This window comes from Furipterus horrens, unplaced genomic scaffold (genome assembly GCF_987537825.1).
Source record: "Furipterus horrens unplaced genomic scaffold, mFurHor1.1.pri manual_scaffold_3, whole genome shotgun sequence".
Taxonomy (NCBI): Eukaryota; Metazoa; Chordata; class Mammalia; order Chiroptera; family Furipteridae; genus Furipterus; species Furipterus horrens.
Window position 1 is genome coordinate 159,566,018 of NW_028327173.1, and position 25,465 is coordinate 159,591,482.

At 38.8% G+C, this 25,465-nt stretch overlaps 1 protein-coding gene across 2 annotated transcripts; it reads right to left on the minus strand.

The window, feature by feature from the left end:
- Positions 1 to 422: 422 nt before the first annotated feature.
- PYGO1 (pygopus family PHD finger 1) lies at positions 423 to 24,072 on the minus strand. 2 transcript variants are annotated; one of them, XM_090272009.1, is made up of 3 exons: positions 23,434 to 24,072; positions 3,278 to 3,363; positions 423 to 1,675 (listed from the first exon to the last, which is right to left on the minus strand). In XM_090272009.1, the coding sequence occupies exons 1-3, from the start codon at positions 23,480 to 23,482 to the stop codon at positions 551 to 553; spliced, it is 1,260 nt and encodes a 419-aa protein (XP_090128135.1). In that variant the 5' UTR covers positions 23,483 to 24,072; the 3' UTR covers positions 423 to 550. The 2 variants fall into 2 exon arrangements, with proteins under 2 accessions (XP_090128135.1, XP_090128134.1); XM_090272008.1 differs by lacking the exon at positions 23,434 to 24,072 and adding an exon at positions 22,748 to 22,996.
- Positions 24,073 to 25,465: the final 1,393 nt, after the last annotated feature.

The following is a 25,465-nucleotide window of genomic DNA, read 5'->3' on the forward strand; positions in this document are numbered from 1 at the left end:
TGACTTGAAATATGAAAGTCACTAATTTTAAGGATGCTAGTTAGGGAGCAATCTGGTGTCATACTCTATTATTTTTAAAAACATCCATTAAAATGTACACTTCCATGTGATAGCTACACATTTTTTTTCTGAAAACATGTTAAGTGAATCCTTGAAAAAGTTTTTGAAATAAATGTTCAATGTGTTATCACCAAAGTTCAGCACTGAAATATACACTTTTCAATGGTTCTAACTTTTAAAAGTCAAAACTTGCCTACCTTTGCTATATACTACTTTGAAACTTCAAGAGGCTTTTATGTGTAGGATTAAGAACAACATTTATTTGTATAGTACTTTCCAAAGCACCCTCATATACATTACTCTCATTTAAGATGGCAAACGAAGACAATACAAAATTTGCACTAGTAATGAAGTAGAACAATAATAACTAAAAGGTAAATAATCTTTTTGCATGTGAATTTTTAAAAATATTGTAAAACATTAAAATCCTGTGTCACTGAACCTCTGTAATACACAGGAGAAAAAAACCCACTCCAGTTAATGCCTGTGACTAAGCATCACTGCCCACCGCAGGTGGACCAAAAGTTTCTCTTGTGCGCATTAATTGCACATCTTTCTCAGCCATACAGGTGTCACAGCCCCATACTGCTGATGCTTCTGCAGTTAGCAGGCCATAGGCTGTTTCAGTCATTCCAGTGCAGATCCGATGAAACCATTTCTGACAAGAGGCTTCACATAAGATGGCATCCTGATCATCATTTACTTCATTTGTACAAATTCCACAAGGATACACTGGGTCAGAAGAAGAATGGCCATGACGGCTTGGGTGGAGAGAGGATTTATTGCTTTTTTCAGTGGTGCAGGTGTCTGCTCCACCTCTAGGTTGTCGTGGCTTATTCTGTGTCCCATTCGCGTGGCTGTTGTTTGTAGCTTCACTGCTACTCGAACGGCTATTCTCTTGATTTACTGCACTGTTTCGATTAACATTTTTTAATTCAATATTACTCTGATTCACTGTGTCATCCATATTTAAGTGAGGTGGATGAGCAGAGGAATTTTGATTAGTGTTTTTGGTTGCTCCTTGATTAAAGTCTTGTTTTGGGGGTGGTACTTTTGCTTGACCAAAAGTGTTTGGGGGAGAAATAAAAGAATGATTAGATTCTAATGGAGAAGTAAAATTTGAATTATTTCCAGGAACAAAGTTAGATGCCAAGTCAGGATTAGATACCTGGCCAGCATTCTGTGGAGGAATCTGATTGAAGTTTTCAGCAGGATTTTGTCTAAAATGTTGATTAGGCATATTAACATTCTGACTTAGTACATTATTATAAGATGGATTTCCAAAACTTGAATTATCATGTGGTCCAAAGTTAAATGCATGAGGTCGATTAAAACCCATGCCCAGAGGATTCTGAGGAAATGGGTGTGGTTGATTCCTGAGTGAGTAAGGACCACAGTATGGGGAAGACATTCTCGGAGGAACATGAGGTGGCATTCTGAATGTACTATAGCCTCCAAAACCAGGATAACCAGGGCCAAGATATGGATTTGATGAAGGTAGTGGTTTATAGGAGATAGTATTATAGTTGTCATCAAATGGATTAGCAGCCACTAGATGGTCAGAGTTTGGATTTGGTGGTGGAGCATATTCAGACAATGGAGGAAAAGAAGGTGCCTGAAATGAGAATGTAAAGTAAAATAAACATTTTGATCAAAAAGTCATTAAAATTGTCCTTGTTATAAAATCTTCACACTATGAACCTAATTTTAGTCAAATTTCTCTTGCAGTGTTGTAACATTTAATTCTTCATTTGACTTTTCAATTCCAAATAATATTGGGTTGGCTAAAAAAGTTTAGTTTGTTTTTTTTTCCTAAGATGGCTCTACTAGCACTTAGTCTTTAACTTCATTCAAAACAATTTTGTTAGATTGATTGTGACAGCTGTTATACTGGCATGCATTTAAAAAAACAACAAAACTGGTGAATTTTTGTGTAGGCATTTTAATATCGAAGATGGAAGAAAATATGCAGTATTTTTTGTATATTACACTTTTTTAAGGAAGATAAAAAAGCAACTGAAACGCAACAAGATTTGTGCAGTGTATGGAGAAGATGCTGTGACTGATCGAACATGTCAAAAGTAGTTTGTGAAGTTTCGTGCTGGAGATTTCTCACTGGACGATTCTCCATGATCAAACCAGTTGAAGCTGATAGTGATCAAATCGAGACATTAGTTGAGAACAATCAATGTTATACCATGTAGGAAATAGCAGACATACTCAAAATATTCAAATCAATGAAGTTATTGATGAAAATGAAAAATGTGTACTTCATTTTATGGAAAAAAACTAAAGACTTTTTGGCCAACCCAATATTTATATATAATTATATTTAATGATAAAAACGAGTAGGTTTCTTTCACTTAAAAGAGGAACTAAGATATGCTTTTCTGAGTGCAAATCCGTTGTTACTTCAAACTCCAAAAGTATTTAACCTTCAAAAAATTCATAATTTTTATTTAATATGTCTGCCTATAGCTCTAGAATCTTTCACTTAAAATTCTAACTAACAATACCTTTTATACCCCTAAATAACCATAAAATTAAATAATAAGCAGGATCTAAAACTTTTTTCTAACTTAACTTCAGGGAATAACTATTAACTTATTCCCAAAGCACTAAGTTCTAGGCCTCAGAATGGAAAAATAAACTGCCAGTTTTAGTCACACTGCAAGATTAACAGATGGTGGCCAAAATGGAAAAAAGTCATCCATACACACATTACACTTAATTCCCAGTCTTCTTCATAAAAAGAGTGCTTAAAATTTATAGAGAATTAAACTATGAAAGCCTATATTTATAACTGCTTATTACAAATACAGGTTATGACAAAGATACCTCCCCATGATTTTTTTATGATATGCTCATGTTACTGAATTATTACAATAGTTGAACATTATTAGTTCAAGTTAAACTTGTGTCCAAATATATTTTCAACCTTTTAAAAGAATATAGGCACTGATGTCTTTTAAATTAGATTTAAGAATAAGCATTTTTAATTTGCCTACAGTTCCTTCTTGCAATATCCACTCCAGGCCTGCAGCCCAGCAACAGCCACTAGCTGCAGAGTGAAAAAGTACAATCATTGCAGAATTAATTCACTCTTAGGTTCTGAATGAGAATAGCAAACAAAATCGATGATCAAATTTAAGTTTACCTCATCAACCTGATCATATCAGCAAAGAAAAACTGCTATTATAAGAAAATGTCAATTTACCTGTGTATTTGTCTTTCTTTTTTTCTTATCTGGGCTCCCCAATTGTACACCTGGTCCTCCTAACCCATCCAGTCCACTATCACCACCTGAAAATAAATAAGTCCAGATAATAATTCCACTTGTAAATGAAATAATTTAATATATCTCATAGCAATTAGCAATATTATAATTACCTATTTATATATTTTCTATTTTTGTTAGATAAAAACAATAACTAAATTTTTATTACCTTTGTTCTTCAAAAAATCTTCCCCATAATTCCATACTGAAAGTCATTCATCTGTATTTCCAAAGTTTTCTTTTTTTGGTTATTCTGTCAGTGAAAAAGAAAGTCTCCATCCTGCCTTTAAACCTTCAGTCATATGGTTTCTTTTCCCTGAGGCAATCGCTGTTACTAGATTCTGGTCTATCTTTCCAAAGATAATCCAGATAAATCCCAGTATAATACATATCTTTTTGGTTACAAATGGACACAAATGATAGTATGCATACTATACACAATGGTCTGTACCTTGCTTGGAAATTATTCAATGTCATTACATATTACATTACATAACTGCTCTATTCTTTAATAAATGAGTAGTATTTCTAGTATGATTACCATAATTCATTAAACTCTTCCTCCCCCATTGATGTCTAGTATGTTTCCAAACCTCTGCTATTATGGAATGAAAATCCATGTATAAATGTGTTTATATACAAGTCATTTCTAGAACTGTGCCTTTTAATTCTTAAAACTTATTATTTTCTCAACAGTGTATGATCAAGCAAAGGCAAAACCTTGACTGTGAATCTAAGAAATTTTTTAAAACTGTCAATGAAACTTTTTCCATTAAAAAACTTATTATGGAAAATTCTGAACATATATAAAAGTAGATAGAATAAAGTTATGTATACACATTTGTAATAGATTCATAAATAAATAAATCCAATGAATTGACAAAGAAGAGAGAAGAGCTGCTCATATATCTGGACTCTGGGACAGGAATATTTGTGTATTTATTTATTTATATATTATATTTTATTGATTATACTATTACTGTTGTCCTGGTTTTTCCCCCTTTGTCCCCCTCCACCCAGCAACCTTCACTCCCTCAGGCAATCCCCCCATCATTGTTCATGTCTATGGGTCATGTGTAATATGTTCTTTGCTATTTCATTTCCTATACTGTACTCTACCTCCCAATGGCCACTCTGTAACTACCTATTTGCACTTATTAATCCCCTCACCTCTTCATACATTCCCCTATGCCCCTCTCCTATCTAGCAACCATCAAAATGCTCTCTGTATCCAGGATTCTGTTCTTCTTTAGTTTTTTTTTTTTTTTAGATTCAATCGTTGATAGGTATGTGTTTACTGCCATTTTGTTGTTCATAGATTTGATCTTTTTCTGAAATAAGTCCCTTTAAAATTTCTTATAATTATTTGGTGATGATTAATTCCTTTAGTGTTTTTTGTTTGTTGGTTTGTTTGTTTGTTTGTTTTTGTCTGTGAAGCTCTTTATCTGTCCTTCGATTCTAAATGATATCTTTGCTGGGTAGAGCAATCTTGGCTGTAGGTCCCTGCTTTTCATGACTGCATTATTTCTTGCCAATCTCTTCTAGCCTGCGAAGTTTCTTTAGAGAAATCAGCTGACAGTCATAGGAATTCCTCTGCTTTTTTCTTGCTGCTTTTAAGATTCTCTCTTTATCTTTAACCTTTAGCATTTTAATTATGATGTGTCATGGAGTGGGCCTCTTTGCATCCATCTTGTTTGGGACTCTCTGTGGTTCCTGGACTTGCATGTCTATTTCCTTCACCAAATTACAGAAGTTTTTTTCCATTATTTTTTCAAATAGATTTCCAGTTTCTTGTTCTTTCTCTTCTTCTGGCACCCCTACAATGCAAATGTTGGACCTCTTGAAGTTGTCCTAGAAGCTGCTTATACTTTCCTCATTTTTTGGGATTCTTTATTCTTCTTGTTGTTGTTATTGGTTGTTTTTGCTTCTTTATGTCCCAAATCATTGATTTCTTGGCTTCATCAACTCTATGGTTATTTCCCTGTACATTGTTCTTTATTTTAATTAGTGTATCCTTTGTTGCTGCCTGGATATTTTTTATGCTGCTTAAGTCCTAAGTCCCTTAAGCATCCTTATAACCAGTGTTTTGAGCTCTGCATCTGACAGATTGCTTGTGTCCATTTTGTTTAGCTCTTTTTCTAGAGTTTCGATCTGTTCTTTCACTTGGGCCATGTTTCTTTGTCTCCTTATTTGGGCAGTCTCCCTGTGTTTGTTTCTATGTATTAGGTAGAGCTGCTTTGACTCCATGTCTTGGTAGTGTGGTATAATGCAGTATGTGTTCTATAGGGTACAGTGGAACAGCCTCCCCTATCACCCAAGCTGGGTACTCAAGGTGCACCCTTCGTGTGAACTGAGTACACCCTCATCTTGTAGTGGAGCCTTGGTTGCTGTTAGCAGATCAATGGGAGGGATTTACCCAGGCCAGTCAGCTGTAAGGATTGGCTGTGACCACTGACCACCAACCTCCACCCTCCATGGAGGATCAGGTATGCAGGGGCAAGGTGATGATGCTCCAACATGATCTGTTGCTGTCCATTGGGTGTACTGGCTCTGGGGTTTCCAGTCTGAATAGACATAGTTTCTTTAATTCCATAGTTGTCAGACTTTTATTCAACTCGATTTCTGATGGTTCTGAGTGATGGTTGTTCTATATTTTAGTAGTGATTTTGATGTGGTTGTGTGAAGAGATGAGCCATGTCTGCGTATGCTGCCATCTTGACCAGAAATCTCTGGGAAATAAATATTTAAACTGAGACCTAAAGAATAACAAATTTTTCATGTGAATAGCAGAAGGAACACTCTCTAGGTAGACAAAAGAGCATGTGTAAAAATTCTTAAGTGGAAAGGAAATTGATATGTTTGAAAAACTTCAAAGAGGTCAGTGTTTTTCAAGAGAGTGCCTCTAGAAGAGATTGAAGAGATAGGCAGGGACCAGATAATTTTAGATTGTTATGGATGAATGTCTGTCCTACCCAGCCCCCCAATCATAAGTTGAACACCTAACCCATATTGGTGGTTTTGGAGGTGGAACATTTGGGAGGTATTTAGGGTTACATTAGGTCATGAAGGTGGGGTGCTTATGATGGGATTGGTAACCCTGAAAGAAGAGGAGAGAGCAATCTCTCTCTCCCTATGTGCATACACCAAGAAATGGCCATGTGATGATACAGCAAGAAGGTGGGCATTTTCAAGCCAAGAAAGCTCTCACCAGGTACTGAACTGGCTGGCACCTTAATCTTGGACTTCCCAGCTTTCAGACTGTAAGAATATAAATTTCTGCTGTTTAAGCCACCAGTCTATGGTATTTTATTATGGCAGCCCAAGCAGACTAAGATCTAGAACCTTGTAGTTTATATTAAGACAGTTGGATTCTGTTTGAAGAACAATGGATGACTATTTAAGGACTTTGAGCAGGAAAGTGACATGATTTATGTTTTTAAAAAGATTTCATTAGCAGCTGTGTTGAGACTAAATTGGTAATGAGATATGGCTAGAAGAGGGAGATCAATAATAATATCTTTACCATACTAGTTCAGGGAAAGAAATGGTACTTGTCAATAAAGAGAAACCAGTGTGTTGGATATAGTTTCCCACATAACAAAATACAAAGCAGATTTCTGTAAAAGCCATTTAGAGAAGCTTAATTAACATAGGTGAAAACCTATGACAGACAATAACAAAATTTAGTAAGGTTTCTGGATGTTAAATTAATAATTCAACATTAAGAGCTTTCTTATATACAAACTACAACTAGTTAAAAGATAAAATAGAGGAAGTTTCCATTTACAGGAGCAAAACTAAACTGAACTAAAATAGCTAGCAATAAATTTAAGAAATGTATAAGATCAGTATGAATAAAAACTTTTTAAAAGCCCTATTGAGAGACAAAGGAAAAATTCTAATACTAAGTAGAAAGGCATTACCTATTCTGGCTAGCTGTCTAGAACAAAATAATATTGTTTTCTACCTCATTTATTGTCCCAAATAGCTTTGTTGTGGTCTCCTCAGAGACACTAGCACCAGGTGTCTTAGTCCCAGGCCCAAAGGGCCCATTCTCCACACCCAGAGGCATTAATACCAGCTTAAGCAGCATCCCCTTCTCAGAGATCTGGCTTTAAGTTCCACAGCCCCTCTCCTGTGTGTTTATATATTTTAGTAATTCCAAACTCTCCTTAGGAATGTTAGCTGCTTCCCACAGTTGACACCTGAGAAAACTTTTGTTTCCTAGTTTACCACTTCAATTTCTCTTAACAATACTTTATATTAAATATTTTCAGTTAAAAACAACTGGTTTCTGTCTCCTGACTGACTCTGATACATATCTCAATTCCCATCAGCCAGAAACTATCATTGCTGCTAAGTTAACATCATTCCAGACATCTAGCTTACTATCTACCTACCAACTTTTCCTTTTGCATATACATACTAAAAGCAATACCTTTAGAGAAATAGGGTACTATTTTTAAATGAAAGCATTAATTATAATTTTATTGATATTTAATAAAAGAAATAAATAAATAAGTTAAACTGAAGAATATGCTAAGTATTTCTTCACCAAAAGAGAAATTTGGGAAAGAATCCCCTAAGGCCAAGAAAAGACATTACAAAAAGCACTGTAGAAGAAATTACAGTTTTTCTTTTTTCAATTTTGGATAGCATTGATTGACTTCCTACTTTGGAAGTTGAGGATGATATAGAATCCCATCTTATTCTACCTTCTCTCCCCTGCTTTAGCAGGATATTTTCTATCTCTGGAGTCAATTCTTCATTTCAGGTAAGTTTGCTTTTTATCATATCTTTGAATACTTGCCTGCTCTATTTGTTGAGTGCTCTGTTTCGGGGGAATAGAGAAATTTTTAGCTCCATATTTATTAGTTAGCTCTTCTGACTTTAGTTTTTGTCGTTTTCATCTGCATTTAATCTGATTTTTTGAAACTTTTCTATTATGAAATTTGTTAACTCTCTCTGTTCTGTTCCTAATTTCTAATTTATTCATTCTGAAAATATGTTACCACTTGAAGTACACATGAGATATTTCCTTCTGTATGTAGGTTATGGACTCTTCAACTTCTGTATGCTGTTTCTTTTTGTTTTCATTGTTTTTGTTAGTTCATTCATTTGCTAAACTATGTTTGCATAGTCATCTTTTTTTTCACCCTCATCTGAGGATATATTTATTGATATTTTTTATTTTTTTATTTTTTAGAAAGGGGAGGAGAGAGAGAGAGAAAAAAAAATCGATGTGAGAAAGAAACATCAACTGGTTGCCTCCCATGCACACCGTGACTGGGATTGAACCCACAGCCTTTTGGTGTTAGGGACCAGGATCCCACCAACTGAGCAACCAGGCTAGGGCTTTTTTTTCAATCTTTGACTTTGCCCAGAACTTTTATTTGCTCTGATTTAACACGGATGTCTTTTGCATCCCTTTTACTCACATTTAGGATTGTATGCTACATTTATTGAGATAATCCTATAATTTTTTTCCTTTAAATTATTTTAATGTTTCACACAGCTCCTGATACTCCTAAAATACACCCGACTTACTTGTCTTTATACAAATGTTATCATTTTCCTATGCTAAGAATCTCTTCAGGAATGCTTGCCTGTATATGATCAACTTTTTGTGTTTTTTTGGAATATCCAGATGTAATTCTGAGATCTTGTTAAATGCACATCTACCTAATTGGGGGGTGCAGTAACCCATTCACATGGGGGAAATCCCTTTTGTACCCTGATCCGTGATTCAGTGTGTATCCCTGGAGACTTGTGTCAGAGATAGTCAGTCCTTGTTTGTTTTTAACTTTCTCTATTTCACTCATTCTTCTTATTCAAAGCAGTGAGAAGATAAGAATATGGATTTAATTTGCTACTCTACAGACTTGGGGTTATTAGTGAGAATTCTCAAAAATTCTATAAATTACCACCAACTTCCAAGGGGCAGAGGTTGTCATAGAAGCCTAAAGACAGTGCATTCACCCTATTCCAGATTTATGGTATTGGGTTGTGCTATTTCCCTTGGTAGTTGCTGTTGCTGAATATTTTTGCTGTTTTTTAAAACTGTATTGGTTCATTTCTCTTGGAATTAAAAAAGAGATTCTGCAAAGTAGCTTTGTTTTACCATCTTTTTTTTTTTTTTTTTTTTTTTAAATCCTCACCTCAGGACATGCCCATTGATTTTAGAGAGGTGGGGAGAAAGGGACATAGAGAAGGAGAGAAACATCGATCAGTTACTTCTTATACGTGCCCCCTCTGGGGACTGTTCCCACAACCCAGGCATGTGCCCTGACTGGGAATTGAACAGAGGATCTTTTGCTTTGTGGGATGATGCCCAACCAACTGAGCCACAGTGGTAAGGGCCATTTTCAATCATTTAAATAAACTCATTTTTTTCAAGTAATCTGTGAACAAAAAAACCTAAAACTTTTTTAAAAATTGAGTTTTATGATATTATATTTTATTAAGACTCTTAACATTTCCCTCCATAAGACAAATCTTCACGTTCCCATTGGTGTGTTCTCCCACTTACCTGTTCATCCAAAAATTAACTATAGAAATGTTCCTCAATTTGCAATGGGGTTATGTCCAAATAAATCCATTATAAGTTGAAAATATCAAAGGTCAAAATGTATCTAATCTACCAAACATCATAGCTTAGGCTAGTCTACCTTAAACATGCTCAGAGTGTAATCTGAAACACACCAGAAACATGGTACACTGTAGAGCATCAGTTGTTTACCTTTACGATCACCTGGCTGACTGGGAGCTGTGACTCACTGTTGCTGCCCAGCATCACAAGACAGTATCTTATTACATATCGATAGCCCAGAAAAAAAATCGAAGTTCAAAATTCAAAGTATGATTTCCACTGAATGCATATTACTTTCATACCATTGTAGAGTTGAAAAACTGAAAGTCAAACCACTGTTAAGTTGGGAACTGGCTAACACTTCTAATGGCTCTAACTCTTGGCCTTTCCTATGCCCTTCCTGCTGCTATCTGTAATACTGGTGGTTCCTCTCCATGAAATCATCAGTAATGTTAGATCAGATTCATGTTCATCAGGGCTAATTAGAACATAAGCTACTGAGAATTTCTATGATTTGCACTCTTTAAAAATGAAGTGATGGAATTCTCCACAGCAGTAAGAAAGGAGGAACTCCTGCCTTTCACGATAGCATTGATGGAACTGCAGAGTATTATGTTAAGTGAAATAAGCCAGGTGGTGAAAGACATATACCATGTGATCCCACCTATAAGAGGAACCTGAGGAACAAAACGAACGAGCAAAATAGAACCAGAGACATGGAAACAAGGAACAGACTGATGACAACCAGAGGGGAGGAGGGAGGGCGATAAGGGTGGAAAGAAAGGGAAGAGACTAGTCAAGAAACATGTATGAATGACCCATGGACGTGGACAACAGGGTGGAGATTGACTGTGGGAGCTGGGGGTGGGTGGGGTAGGGTGGGTGGAGGGGGGCAAAGGGAGGAAAATGTGGACAACTATTACACAGGGGAACAATTTTTAACATAATTCCTGTTGAGTTTGATTTTTCAGCTGTTTTAGACTTAAACAGGCATGCTGATTTCAAAACTGCAGTTAGTTTTCTTCTATCATGTCAAGTTTTTCTCTATAGCTTATCTTAATGTGACCACTCTAGGCTGGATGGAGCCTGGAACAAGGGAAGCACTAGTGCTCTCCTATTGTCTGAGAGCAAACCTGCCTCGAGTGAGGAAGGGTGAGGGATGACCTTGAAGACCAGCGACAGGTTCATATTTGTCTAGGCTATTCAGTTACACATGAGACAGTGTGGTGAGAGATCATGTGCCGCTCTGTATAGTGAATTGTATTACAAAGTGTAGTCCAAGTTCATGTCTGTATACAAGGAGTTAGCAAAATTTATTTTTTTATTTACATACGTACTTATTTCCTTTCCTTCAGATCATCTCTGCCTCTGCTTTTTCTCATTGTAAGTGCCTAAACAACCCTGATTCGTTTTATTATATCTGTGGCAGTTTCACCATTCTCAAAGGACAAACACAGCGCATTTGTCAGGCAAGCCTGTTTTGCATATTTTAAAGTAAAACTTGGTAATCAAGATAAGTCTTGGGCCCCTCACAAGGTGTGCAAGCAGTGTGTCCAGAGTTTATGGATGTGGATGAGGGGAACACATGATAAATTGCCATTTGGTATACCTATGGTTTGGCAAGAGCCCAGAGATCATTCAAGTGACTGGTACTTTTGTATAGTGAAAATGTCAGGATAGAACAAGAAAAATAACTGTGAAATAGAGTATCCTAGTTTACCATTAGCTATACGCCCAGTGCCTCATTCAGCTGAAATCCCAGTGCCAGTTTTCATTAAACTATCCTCTTTCAAAAAAGAGGAGTATGGTGAAGAAGTAAGTGACAGCAATGATGAAGATTTTGAAATTGAAGATGACTCAGTTCGTAAAGGATTTGATCAGCATGAATTGAATGATTTGGCACGAGATTTGGGACTGTCCAAAAAGGCTTCAGAACTCCTAGCATCAAGACTGCACAAGAAAAACTTGCTTGAAAAACGAGCGAAGGTATGCTACTTTCGATCAAGAGAAAGTGCATTTCTATAGTACTTTCGAAGTGATGGTGACTTTGTGTATTGCCATAACACACATGGTTTAATGGAGGAATTGGGAATTACAATCTAGAACGCAACTGAATGGCGACTGTTCTTCAATGGCTCAAAGCGGAGCTTGAAGTGTGTCCTCCTCCACAATGGCAATTTATTTGGTGCAGTCCCAGTTGGCCATTCAGTTTGTTTTCGTGAAGAATATGAAGACATAACGAGAGTCATTTATCTGTTGCAATATCACAAGCACAACTGGATCATCTGTGTTGACCTTAAAATGGTCTGCTTCCTTCTTGGTCAGCAATGCAGATACACCAAGTATCCCTGTTTTCTGTGTATGTGGAAAAGCAGAGCTCTTGGGAAGCATTGGGTGGAGATGAATTGGCCTCCAAGATCTGACCTCAAACCTGGTGATCCAAATATTCTATATCAGCCACTTGTTGAAAGAACATTATATTCCCACCTCTGCACATAAAAGTGGGTCTCATGAAGCAATTTGTTAAAGCTTTGCCAACTGAAGGAGACTGTTTCAAGTATCTCATTTTGGCATTTCCTAGCCTGTTGTCTGAAAAGATAAAATACCTTAATATGTATGTTTGGTAGCAGAACTTTACTGCTTGTATACAATTTGACTTACAGTAATAATAGATAGACTTTATATGAATAAAATGACTCTAAATAAACAGTATATTCAAGTAATTTTTAAAATTTTCCTTTGTATGTACATTTTGTGTGATTTTGGGGGCAAAGGAAGGGTATCCTGTACCTTAAAAAGTTGACATGATAGAGAAAAACTGGGTCATTTTTGGATTCAGATGCCAAAAGTTAGTCAAAAACAAGTATCATATCTAACTCAACAAAAATTGTGTTCCCCAGTGTTATAGAATAACAGTAAAATATTTTTAAAAAATGAAGTGAAAGGTCAGAATCCAGGGGAGGGAAAGAAGCAGTTATAGAACTAGTAACTTAGGTTACCCTAATAACTTTTGGTACCAAAGCTTCTCTGTCTGCTCTACATACATGCTACTACTAACTTTGCAGGATGAACAATAACAACTCAGCCAGAAGTAGAGTGTTGTGTGGCATAGAACTGAGAAAAGGGGAACTGCCAAAACTTATTGTAACATTGGCCACCCTGATATTTTTATGTTAATATTTGAATTTATTCACCTCATGTCCTCACTCCTACCTGCCTAATGGGAAATGATGCCAGAATAGAACAAGAAGCTTCTAAATCTTAAGAAAGGAATTTTATCTATCTACATATTATCATCCTGCATTATGCCAATCAATCTCAATTAAACAAAATAATACTACTACCTCTCTTTTCATACTTTAACCTTTTTCTAGAGCTGGAAGCTGAAATTGTATTTTTCCTCAAAGTCTTATAGGAAAGTTTAATCTCTTAAATGAAGTAGTTATTTCCCATCTAAAGATTCCATAAATTAAAAATATTTTATACAAAATCCACTTTTAAGTGTAAAATTATTATTTTTACTTGTATTTTTATTTTTGTAGAGTGTAAATTATTTACTTTAGGCCTTTTATTATAATCTCTTTATTCCTCCTTTTAAAGACTCAATCCACTCATATGACTCAACACCAGGAAGACAAGCAACCCAATTAAAAAAATGGGCAAAGGATCTGAACACGCACTTCTCCAACGAGGACATACAGAGGGCCCATAGACATATGAAAGGATGCTCACCATCACTAACCATCAGAGAGATGCAAAGAAAAGCACAATGAGAGACCACCTCACACTGGTCAGAATGGCCATCATAAACAAATCAAGAACAAGTGCCAGCAAGGATACAAAGAAAAGGGAACCCTAGTGCACTGTAGGTGGGAATGCAGACTGGTGCACCCACTGTGGAAAACAGTGTGGAATTTCCTCAAAAAACTAAAAATGGTACTGCTTTTTGATCCAGTAATCCCACTGCTGGGATTATACCCTAAGAATCCTGAAATACCAGTTCAAAAGAACCTATACAACCCAATGTTCATAGCAGCACTATTTACAACAGCCAAGTACTGGAAACAGCCGAAGTGCCCATCAATAAATGAGTGGATCAAAAAACCATGATACGTTTACACAATGGAACACTACACTGCAGAAAGAAAGAAGGAACTCCCGCCCTTTGAGACAGTATGGACGGAAGTGGAGAATATTATGCTAAGTGAAATGTGCCAGGCAGCAAAAGACAAATACCATATGATCTCACCTAAAAGTGGAATCTAATGAACAAAACAAACAAATGAGCAAAACAGAACCAGAGACATGGAAATAAGGAACAGGCTGACAGTGACCAGAGGGCAGACGGGAAGGGGGGTAACAAGGGAAAGTAGGGGAAGGGTCTAGTCAAGGAGCAAGTATAAAAGACCCATGGACATGGACAACAGGGAGGGGATTGCCTGTGGGAACAGGGGGGTGGGGCAGGGGAGAGCAACAAGGGAAAAATTGGGACAACTGTAAAAGAACAACAATAAAGTAAAATAAAAAAAGACTCAATCCATTTTGGTCCCCCCAAGTCCTTAAAAGGGAGAGAGGGCGTTACTCTGTACACTAGATAGCAGCATGCCCTTAATATATTTTAAGTTTTCATTTTTTTTCATCTTATTTTACTTATAATAATGGTTTGGCTTGTGATACTGACTTCTCATAAATTCTGTGACTGTATTATTTTAAACTATTTTATAATTAATATGTTCCTTTAACTTGCTTCATCATTATTCCAGATAAGTATTTATTCTAATATATGTATGGATTGGTTTATGTATGTATCCTAGTCTGATTAAATTACACAAACCAGGTTTGTGTCCCTTCCCCAAATTCATATGTTAAAATTCTAATCCTTAAGGTAATGGTAATAAGATGTGGGGCCTTTGGGAAGTGATTAGGTCATGAAGACAGAGCCCTCATGAATGGAATTAGCGCCCTTATAATATAAATCTGGGAGAGCTCCTTCATCCTTTGCCCATTTTAGGACACAGTGAGAAAGTGCCATCTATGAAACAGGAAGCAGGTTCTCACCAGACATTGAATCTGCTGGCACCTTGATCTTGGACTTCTTATCTTCCAGAATTGTGATAAATACAATTTCAGTTGTTTATAAGCCACCAGTATTTGGCATTCTGTTTTAACAGCCTGTATGAACTAAGTGCCTAACACACTGCTTGGCACACAGTGGACACTCAAATACTAGTTCTTGGTTTACTTTCCTTTAGACAAAACTATACCATAAGCTCACTTCAGTCTAGTTTCTATAGTATTTAAATCCTATTGAAATATCTAATATTCAGCAGTGCCACCACAATGGACACTCAAATATTAGTTTTTCATAATAGCACAGAAGTTTGAGATATAATGTCAGGTTATTCTATCATTTATTATGATGTGAACATCTTAGCTAACAGCTTTGCCTTCGTCTGAAACACCTACTGGTGTAATGCAGGTCTCTACTATGGAATGAAAATATTGTGAATTAATATGTGAATAGAGTATTATACAAATTCCATCAAGCATTTCATAGAGCCTGATGACTGAAAGTGTCATTATTTCTTTTTAGAATGCAAGGAAGAAAGTGTCCACTATGTGATGCTAGATCAATGTCCACTAGATCAAATTGTGTAATAAATATTACATTCAGAAAGCACCCAACATCAGGTATTTAAGGTTTCAAATAAACATGATTCCTATGCCAGTTGTTGCCCCAAAACTAATAATTTTTGTTTATTACTGACATGCATGAGGATTAAGGTTTAAGCTTACAAAGGTAAAGCTTAGAAAAGGTGAGCGGATAGCATCAGTGTGTGAAGCTGTCTCTATACAATAATATCTCTAATAATAAACTTATTTTATTACCAACGTTAGCCAAATTTTTATACAAAAATCTTCAGAAATCATGGAGAACAAAGATGAAAACATTCACAAAAATCATGTAATAAACAGCATGTATTTGTCTTTCTCAACAAAACTGAAATCTGAAAAGTTTCTGCTTTTATAATACTTTTTGGTTCACTGTTTTCTCTCTAGAGGAAGAAAACCTTCATTGCTTTTCACTCCATATGTACTCCCAATCAAAATGAGAAAGAATATGCTGTTGGTTATTTACTTATTGATTAATTGATTCAATATACCTAAAGGTGAATGTTGCCCTACCTGGTCAGGGCACATACAAGAGTCAAACAATGAATGCATAAATAAGTGGAACAAATTGTTGTTTCTCTCTCTCTCTCTCTCTCTGTCTCTGTCTCTCTCTCTCCCCCTCACTAAAATCAAAATGTTTTTGAAAAGTGACTGCTGATCACATTACTTACTGTATTTTAGAACGTATAGACTATTTCTGATTTTAAAAGTAAACACAGATGACTTATAATGTACCAGACACTATTGTCAGTGCTTTATATATATTAATCCATTTAATCCTTCAAACAGGTCCATGAGATTATTCTGTTTGTAGCTGAAGAAACTGGTGCACAGAGAAAGTAACGTGTTGAAATCACACAGGGAGTAAAATAGCAGAGCTGGGATAAGGACCCTGGCAGTCAGACTCCAGAGTCAAAATGCTATATTATTTCTCAATATTGCGATTAGCGTGTTTATAGAGACTGGGAACAGGAAAGAAGACCTGAAATCACTCTTCATCATACCTTACAGCTCACCTTGATAATAAAGATGACTTAGACATCTTGAGTTGCCTGGAATAAATGTGTTAGAAAGAACTGTATAATCTGCCCAAAAGATAACTGTTCCACTCCTTTGGTGAAAGCAAACTAGGAAGACTACATTACCTCAAGTTACTGAAACCTCTTTGTTAACATTTATCAAATTAGATCTCAAAAACATCTGTTGAGCTTCTGTAAGTATATAAGTAAAAGTAATAATTCCTTCCTGTAACATCCCATATTCTAGAGGAAACTATTTCTTTTTTTTTATTGAAACTCTTAAATTTAACATGATAAGTAATTACTATGATAAAGATGAGCACAAGATTTTGAGTGAACATAAGGTATTCCTATCTAATCTTGACTGAGGGAGGAGTGTCAGGGAAGGCATCCTAGGAGGTTTCAACTGAGCTGATGCTTTGAAGATGAGTATCTCACTTAAGGTGGAATAAAAAGAGGGCATGCCTAGCAGAAGTAACAGAATGTGCAAAAAAAGATTGATAGGCAAGAAAGACCATAACAATGTCGAGAGGAAATGTGAGTATTTCAGAACTGGAGCACAAGACAAGGGAGAAAGAATATTTCATGGACTATGAAGGATGGAGGACTAAGCAGTAGGCCTGGCCCAAATAAAAAAAGGGCCAGTATTAAGAAGGTTGGATTTTTATCCTAAAGGCAATGGGGAACCACTGAAGAATTTTACAAAAAGATCACCATGACTGAATTGTGCTTGGGGAGCACTATGGCAATGGAACATAGTGACTAAGACTTTGGACTCTAGAAGTTAAGTTTTAGCTTTGCCACTTTCTAGCTGCGTAACCTTGAATATGTTACTTAACCACATATCACTTAATCTCTCTGAGCATCAATGCCTCAACTATAAACCTAGAATGAGCCCTGGCAAGTGTGGCTCAGTAGACTGAGCACTGACCTGCAAACCAGAGTCGCTGGTTCAATGCCCAGTCAGGGCACATACCTGGCTTGCGAGCCAGGTCCCCAGTTGGGGGCATGTGAGAGATAACCACACAATGATGTTTCTCTCCCTCTCTAACCTCCCTTCCCCTCTCTGTAAAAATAAATAAAATATTTAAACCTAGAATGACGATAACATCTAACTGGTAGGATTATTGAGAGAATAAGACAATCTATTTAAACCACTTAAAAAACTGTTTGACAAGTATTCAGTAGATGGTAGTCATTTTATCACCATCAGTAGCAATGTGAAAAATGGATACGAGGGACAAAATAGGAGGCAAGGAAACCAGTGAAGGTTATGACGATAATCAAAGAGATAAAACCTGAGCTAAAGTGGCAATGAAAAGGTCCAGGAGATGATGGGTTCAAAACATTAAAGGGATCCCTGACTGGTGTAGCTCAGTGGGTTGGGCGCCATCCTGCAAACCGAAAGGTCACTGGTTGGATTCCTGGTCAGGGCACACGCCTGGGTTGTGGGTCAGGTCCCTGGTTGGGGGTGAGCTAAAGGCAACCAATTGATGTTTCTCTCGCATATCCATATTTCTCTGCCTCTCTTTCTCCCTCCTTTCCACTCCTCTCTAAAAATTAAATAATTGAAATCTTAAAAACAAAACAAACAAAAACATATTAAGTGGACAGGTATTCTAGAATTTTGGAACACTGTTGAGTGGGAGGGGGGATGGGTTTGGGTCACTGGATAAATGATGTTCGCCAAGATAGGGATTATGGGAGAAGGAGCATATTGGACATCTCACAGATGGAAATCTTTCATTCAACACATTCAAAATAAAATTTATTAACCTTCCCCTCATAAATCCACTCCTCCTTTTATATATCTGTAAGACCGTTCTTTTATAGTTTTTCTTCTCTCTCTGGCTACTTCTTCGCATTCTGTTCCTCAGGGTCCTCTTTGCCCTTTTGTCTCCTAAATAGTTGTGTTTACAAAGTTGCCTTTCTCTCCTCACTTTTCACTCTCTTGGGTGAGCTCATCTACTCCCAAGGCATTAATTAGTATTCATCTGTTTACTGATAACTTCCAGATCTCTATTTCTGACTCCAATTACCTGCCTCAGTTCCAAACCAGTATACCCGTTGTGTAGCCTGGCAACATCCCAGGGGGATATTAATTCAATGCCTCGAAAATCAAGCTCACTTTCCTAACAATTGGCCTACCTCTTACATCTACCAATTTAAAAACAAAACAACAAAAAACAAAAAAACCTTTCCTTTGGACATTCTCTCACCTTATCTTTCTCTTAATTCTGTGACTACATAAATTATACTTCCTTTTCAATTTTAATCCAAATCCTCCATACACCTAACCAATCAAGACAGTCTATGTTTTTTAGTAAAGTCTACTTTTACCATTTTTATGACATTTCTGTTATTATCCCATTCTAAAATTCACCTTACCTTTCCAATGTCATTTCTAACTCAGGTTAAAAACATTTCATCTGAAATGAATGTCTCAGCTTCCTTCTTTAAATTTGTCTTCCTTCCTCCATCTTTCTTTCCTCCAAAACTAACTCTTCATTTGCATCCTTGATGCTATCTCCTCCTCTCATCTGCAGAGACCTAATTAAGTGAATAGGAGTCTTATCTGTTTCATCCCCAGCTTCCAGAACAGTGAGAGCCTAGCACATTGTAGATATTTAAAAATATGTACTGAATGCTTTATTAAGGAATTATCCTCTCTTTCTCTTGTGTTTTTAGTTTCTCCCCTCTTCTACATAGTGTTCTTCTGCAAGTCTATAAATATGTTTAAGTCTTTTTTCAAGGGAGAAAAAAAAAAAGATATCCATACAAACTTTTTCTTGACCCTATCTTTCCAAGCTATTGGCTATGTCTGTCTGGCACCCAAGCTTCTTTAAAGTCACATTTGCACCACTAACTTCACTACTTTGAAATGTGGTTTTCTCCCAAAAGTGCCTTCTCAAAATTACCATTGATTTCCTAGATGCTTTTCTTATCCCTCATATTCTTTGTTGTTCCTATATTATTTTATATGAAGGAACTCCCATTGCTTCTTAGAACTCTTCTCAAGGAGATCTTCCATGGTTTCCTTAAAAATAGGTTATATGTACCTTTGTTTTCTGTAGATGGTCACCTTACTTATCATGCTGTTTATAAATGTGTGCTTATTTGTCAGGATCCTGGACTAGACTAAAAATGTCTTCAGGACAAGTGTTACGTCTTCTTAATCAATATATTCCCACTGTCTGACACTAAAAGTGCTCAATAAATATTTGTTGAGTAATCAAGTGAATATTGTCATCAGATCAACACCCAAGAGTCCGAAGAATCCTGGACAATGGGAGTATTAATTAAAATAAGTATAACAGATAACATTCTAAGAGAAAAGGACATGTGAAAGTAGTATGAGGGGCTATGGACAATCAGAAAGCAGCATAAATATATGAATGAGTTACTTTATATATTCACTCATTCATTCACTTGGTATTTACTGAGAGCAAGGCAATTAGTAGAGAAATAGAAAGATACTCAAAATGTTATACCTATCCTCATGGATGTGTCTTTTTTTTTAAAAGATTTTTATGTATGTATGTATTTATTTATTTTAGAATGAGGGGGAAGGGAGGCAGAAAGAGAGGAAGAAAATATCAATGTGAGGCAGAAACATCGATTGGTTGCCTCTCCTATGCGACCCAACCAGGTACTGAACCTGCAACCCAGGCATGTGCCCTGACTGGGAATCAAACCAGCAGCCTTCACTTTGTGGAACAATGCCCAACCAACTAGCCACACAACTCAGGGCCTCATGGATGTGTCTTAAAGTCAAGGGCTGTGAATCTAGGAGTGGTAAGAACTGGTAGAAAGAAGTAAGATACTTTGTCATTAAAGAGCAATTTTGAATCTAGTATTAAAATATCAGGACAAGTTTAGATGACTACAAATCAGCTTCCTCTAATCCACTCTCCTTCGTAATCTAGGTCTACCAGTAGCAGTTCTCAAACTTTAGTGTGCATAAGGAACACCTGGGGATCTTGTTAAAGATGGAAAAAAATCTCCCAGGAATCCTGATTGTGTGGGCCCAGGAATGTGCATCTTTATGATGCATTTGGTCTGCAGAATATACTACTGTAAAGTCCTTAGTCATTCATGTCATAATTTTGCCATATCTGAGTTATCCCTATCTTAGCCTTATCCTACTGAAGAATTTTGTTGACTTATATTTTTATAACACACATGAAATAAACTATTTATTTATTAAAAAGTCACCCTGGCTGCTGTGGCTCAGTGGATTGAGCACCGGCTTGCCAACAGAAAGGCTGCTGGTTTGGTTCCCAGGCAGGGCACATGCCTGGGTTGTGAGCCAGGTCCCCAACTGGGGTCATGGGAGAGGCAACAAATTGATGGTTCTCTTACACTTTGATGTTTCTCTTCCTCTTTCTCCGTCCCTTCCTCTCTCTCTAAAATAAATAAATAAATAAAATATTTTTTAAAATGTCTGTCTATATACATCAGTGGATGGGAAGCACTGCTCAAGAGTTTATGCCCTCTTTAAACACCACATCCTGCATGCAGTCTGATGACACAAATTATAACAAAGTTCCAGGGCTGTGAAGTTCAACAGAATTGTGCTTCAGAAGAGTTCATGTACATACCCAGTACCTTTTATATATTATAATGACTTATTATAAAAATCCCTCCTTATATTGACCTTTTATTTTAAAAAGTACTTTGTCTTTTATTCTGGTTCTTAGTTCTCAGAATGTTCTTGAGCAGACACCTGAGCCAACTCCAAACAGTTAAGGCATCAAACTTAAAAGCAGCAGATGGAACAAAATGAAGATAGATTTGTCCTCTTGACCCACAATAAAATACATATAATTTTATTTAAAATTACATTTAATTAAGACTGATAATTGAGTACAAAGATATAAACTTGATAGCTCTCTTCCTTTTCCTTCAATCCTAAATTAATTTACAATTACAGGCAAAATATATGGCAAAAAGATCAGAGGAATAAGTGCATCTCAGAAAAGTCTATTCCTTCAAGTTTTGGCAACTCACAACCACAAACAGAAAAGAAAGTTGAAACCGAAAACCATCACCAAATGAAAGATTGTGCTGATATTAAGCCTTAAAAAAACAATATTCTGCTCTAAGTTATGTGTTGGCTTAAATGGCTAAGAAAATCAATCTCTTATCTAAATATTTGAGTGTCTTTTTGGGGGGTACCACATTTTCATTGTGTCAAAAGCCAGTTCCATACTTTAATCTCTAGTCACATGGAACAAAAACAGATGAATGACTGTGGTCCTTGATCTCTACATCGCTTAAGTCAAATGGAAATTTACTTTACTACTTACTGATTCATAAAGCACTTTATCCTGTTTGGATAAAAGGATTATTGCAATAGCCTCTGAACTAGCCTCCCTGTTTCCACCCTTGTTCTCTACAGTCTATGTTCCACACAGCAACCAGAGAAACCCTGTTCATAAGATTAGCCACTCTTCTGCTCAACACCTCCAGTCCCTATCTCAGAGTAAAAGGCAAAGTCTTTTCAAGGACTCGCACAGGCCCCCAGCACACAATCACCTTATCCTTAAGCTCAGTCGTACTACTTCACCTTGCCTCATTCTGCGCCAGCTACAGTCACTTTGCTGCTGCTTGCGTACACGAGGCAAATTCCAGACCCAGGGCCTTTACCTTTGCTGTTCCTTGCCATGACTGCTCTTCCCACATGTATCCATCCATACGGTTCTGCTCTATCGCTTCCTTTGGGTCTTTGCTCACACATCAAGTTTCAGGTGAGTGCTCTTACACACATATAATTGCCACCTCCCTCCCCCCCCCATACATATTTCCTAACCACTTTTCCTTTGTTTTTCTCCAGAGAACTTACCATTGACATTCTATATCTTTTATTGTTTATCAGTTGTTGACCCCACAAGAGTGTGAACTCCTGCTGGGTGATGATTGTGTTTTTTGCTTTGTTCACGGTTATATATCCCAGGGCCAAGAACAGCGCCTAGCACACAGTAGATGTTCAATAAATATTTGCCTAACGAACAAACGGTATTACACCAATTTGGGGGGATTTCATCCTTAACCATATTAACAGCTAGAAATAAGAGCTGGTGGCTATCCCCCAAATTTCCAGATGGCACTTGGGGGCTGTCAACTTACATGCATTATCTTTTGTCTGGTACATCCTTCCTCTGATTTTTCTTAGATAGTAAGGCGGCAGGAAAAGGCCTAACGTGTGCCAGGAAGAAGCAAACCAATCACGTATAAAACTGATTTTGGTGGTTCGATTCTTATCCATAAGCCAATAGAGAAAATGCCTTTTGAATTTACATAGTTTCTCCTCTTAAGCCTAAGGAAAATAAGCTGTATGTTTGTCTTCTGGGGGCGGGTGGTGGGGGTGCTGGAGGAGACGCGAAGGCCGGTGCACCTTCTTCAGGAACGTCAACTCTCGTGCGGTCCAACTTACTTTTTTGGGGGGGGTGGGCACCGTTCGTGGTCTCTGCCAGGGGGTGTTTCTTTCTCACCCTCTGAGGTACCTATTGTGCTGTGTCTTGCGAATGAGATAAGGTGGAAGAGGAGCAGGGAGCGAAAGGATGCTGAGTTCGACTTCAACTGCCTCCTAGCACAAAGTCGGGGATGCGAAGGCTCCGCGCGGGTGTCTAGGGGGCGAGCGGGCGCCGGAGCCGCGCGCCTCCGACCGCAGCCTCGGCCGCGGGGCGCAGGCGGGACGCGGGCTGCGCGGAGTTAGGCCCGGACAGAGGCCGGTGGCCTCCCGGCGGCCGAGCACGCGGCCCCCACGCACCCCGCTCTCCCGACCCCCTCCATCCGACGCCCGTCTCGGTTACCTCGAACTCTCTTCAGCGAAATGGGATCCTTCTCTTGTTCCGCTGACATTACAGACCGCAAAGCATGACTTCCCCCCAGGCCGCGGGAATTCGGTCTCTTTGATGCGGCGGCGGCGGCTCCTCCTCCTCCTCGCGGGGCCGCTGCGGCGGCGAGGCGAGCCTCCGAGCCGAGGCGCGGCCGAGGGCGGCGGGGACGCGGGCCGACTTTGCAAAGTTTGGGAGGACGACGAGGCCTCCGGGCGGCCGGGAGGCGTGCGGGGCCGGCCGGGCTCAGCGGCGGCAATGGGGAGCTCGGCTTGGGGGCGGCCCCCCGCCCGGGGCCGGCATGTGCGGACGACTAGTGCGCCGCCGTCTCCTCCCACTCCTTCTTCTTCGTGGTCGCCACCGCCGCCGCCTGAGGAGCCGCTGACAGGGGAGGCAGGCGCGGGCGGCCGGGCCCTGGCGGCGCACTCACAGCGCCCTCTGAGGAGGAGGTCTGCGCTCTCGCCGCTCCCGAGTCGCAGACACAAAAGCCCCCAGCGCGGAGCCGCCTGCAAAACCCGCTCTGGGGCAGGCGACGGACGCGGCGCGGCCCCGCGGCTTCCCCGCCCTGAGCTCCCCAGCGCCGCGCGGGGATGGACTTTGGGGGGCGGGGGCCGCTGCCTGGTCCCACCGCGCCTCCCGCCGCCGCAGCCGTCGCCGCCTCGCACTCCGCCTCGCACTCCGCCTCGGCCCAGCCCCCACGGCCCGCGCGCGCCTCTCGCTCCGCGCCGGGGCTCGCGGGCCCGCGGCCCTCGTAGCCGGGGCGAGCTGCGCGCGCCGAGGGGCCGTCCCGTCCCGCCCCGCCCCGGCGGTTTCTACTAGGCAGTGGCATCTCTGAACTTCGTCGGAGACCACGGCAGGCATCTTGGCCTCACTGCCAGGGATCTGAAAGAAGAACGCACGATCCAATAAAACTTTGTTAGTGGGAGCTGTAGAGTTCTCGGCGGGCATGTGGACACCCACTTTCCCTGACTCCGTGTCCAGGTCTGGACACCTGTTTGTGGAATGCCCCAACTTCAAGTTTTAATAACTTGACTCTTTAAGGAAGAGCGATGGGGAATTAATACAAGAAAGGAGACTGGGTAGAAGCCATGAGGAGGCTGGACTTGATTTAGACGTTAAATTTTAGAAGGACCCCCAATGTGCTTGTAGATTAGATTTGGTCACTGGTTCCACAGCCATCACTTGAGCTGTGTGACCTAAGGCAACGAACGCACAGAACCTCTCTGAGTCTCAGATTTCTGATCTTTGAAAGGCAGTGGAGTTAACATATATGAGGTCTCTTCTAGCTCTGATATTCTTCAGCTTACTTTTACGAAACTGTTCTCCCTATTTGTTGTTAGATTTGCCGGTTATCCTACTAAAGAGAATTTGTAAGTGCAGTCTGAAATCTTCAATCAGGCGAGACTCTGGGTTTATTTTGATGTTGGAATCAGTAAAACACACTCGTTACTCATATGAGGACTTAGAACTAACCACAAAAGGAGTCGCATTCTTCCAGAGACAACTGCACATACAGATGGAAACATGAAGCCAATGTATATAGTCTTATCAGGTACATACCAGACAAGCACCACAGCAGCAGCAGAATCGGCTTTACAAGACAGGACATGGCATGGCCAGGATACAAATGTTACCCTTTCTCTAATAAGTTTTGGGGGGAAATTCCTGATTAGAAGATTCAGACTAGGATAGGCTAGGAAATTTTTTCGAACAGGAGGCACATCTAGAAGTGTCCCCTCATCTAGAATGTAAGCTCCATGCAGGCATTTTATCTAGTTTGCTACTGTATCCTCTGGTACCTAACAATGATTAACAAGTGTTCAAAATTTTTTTCCGTTGAATGAATGAATGAATAAACAGGCTGGAAGTGGCCCTGTGCAGACTGAATTGACAGGGTTTGTTAAGTGTGAGAAAGCCCAAGCAAATGCTAAGTATGACCAAGCAAACTGGTGCTTACATTTTATCTCACAGGATTGTTGAGAGAAGATGTGAAAGCATTTTGAAAATA

What these genes read in the sequence shown, in the direction of transcription:
- PYGO1 (XM_090272008.1), bottom strand. Translation starts at nt 22,886, where the DNA reads ATGGATAAGAATCGAACCACCAAAATCAGTTTTATACGTGATTGGTTT. An exon ending in CCAGACAAAAGATAATGCAT is followed by an intron (nt 3,364 to 22,747) that starts GTAAGTTGACAG and finishes ATTTATTTTCAG; the next exon opens with GTGGTGATAGTGGACTGGAT. An exon ending in AAAGAAAGACAAATACACAG is followed by an intron (nt 1,676 to 3,277) that starts GTAAATTGACAT and finishes TTCTCATTTCAG; the next exon opens with GCACCTTCTTTTCCTCCATT.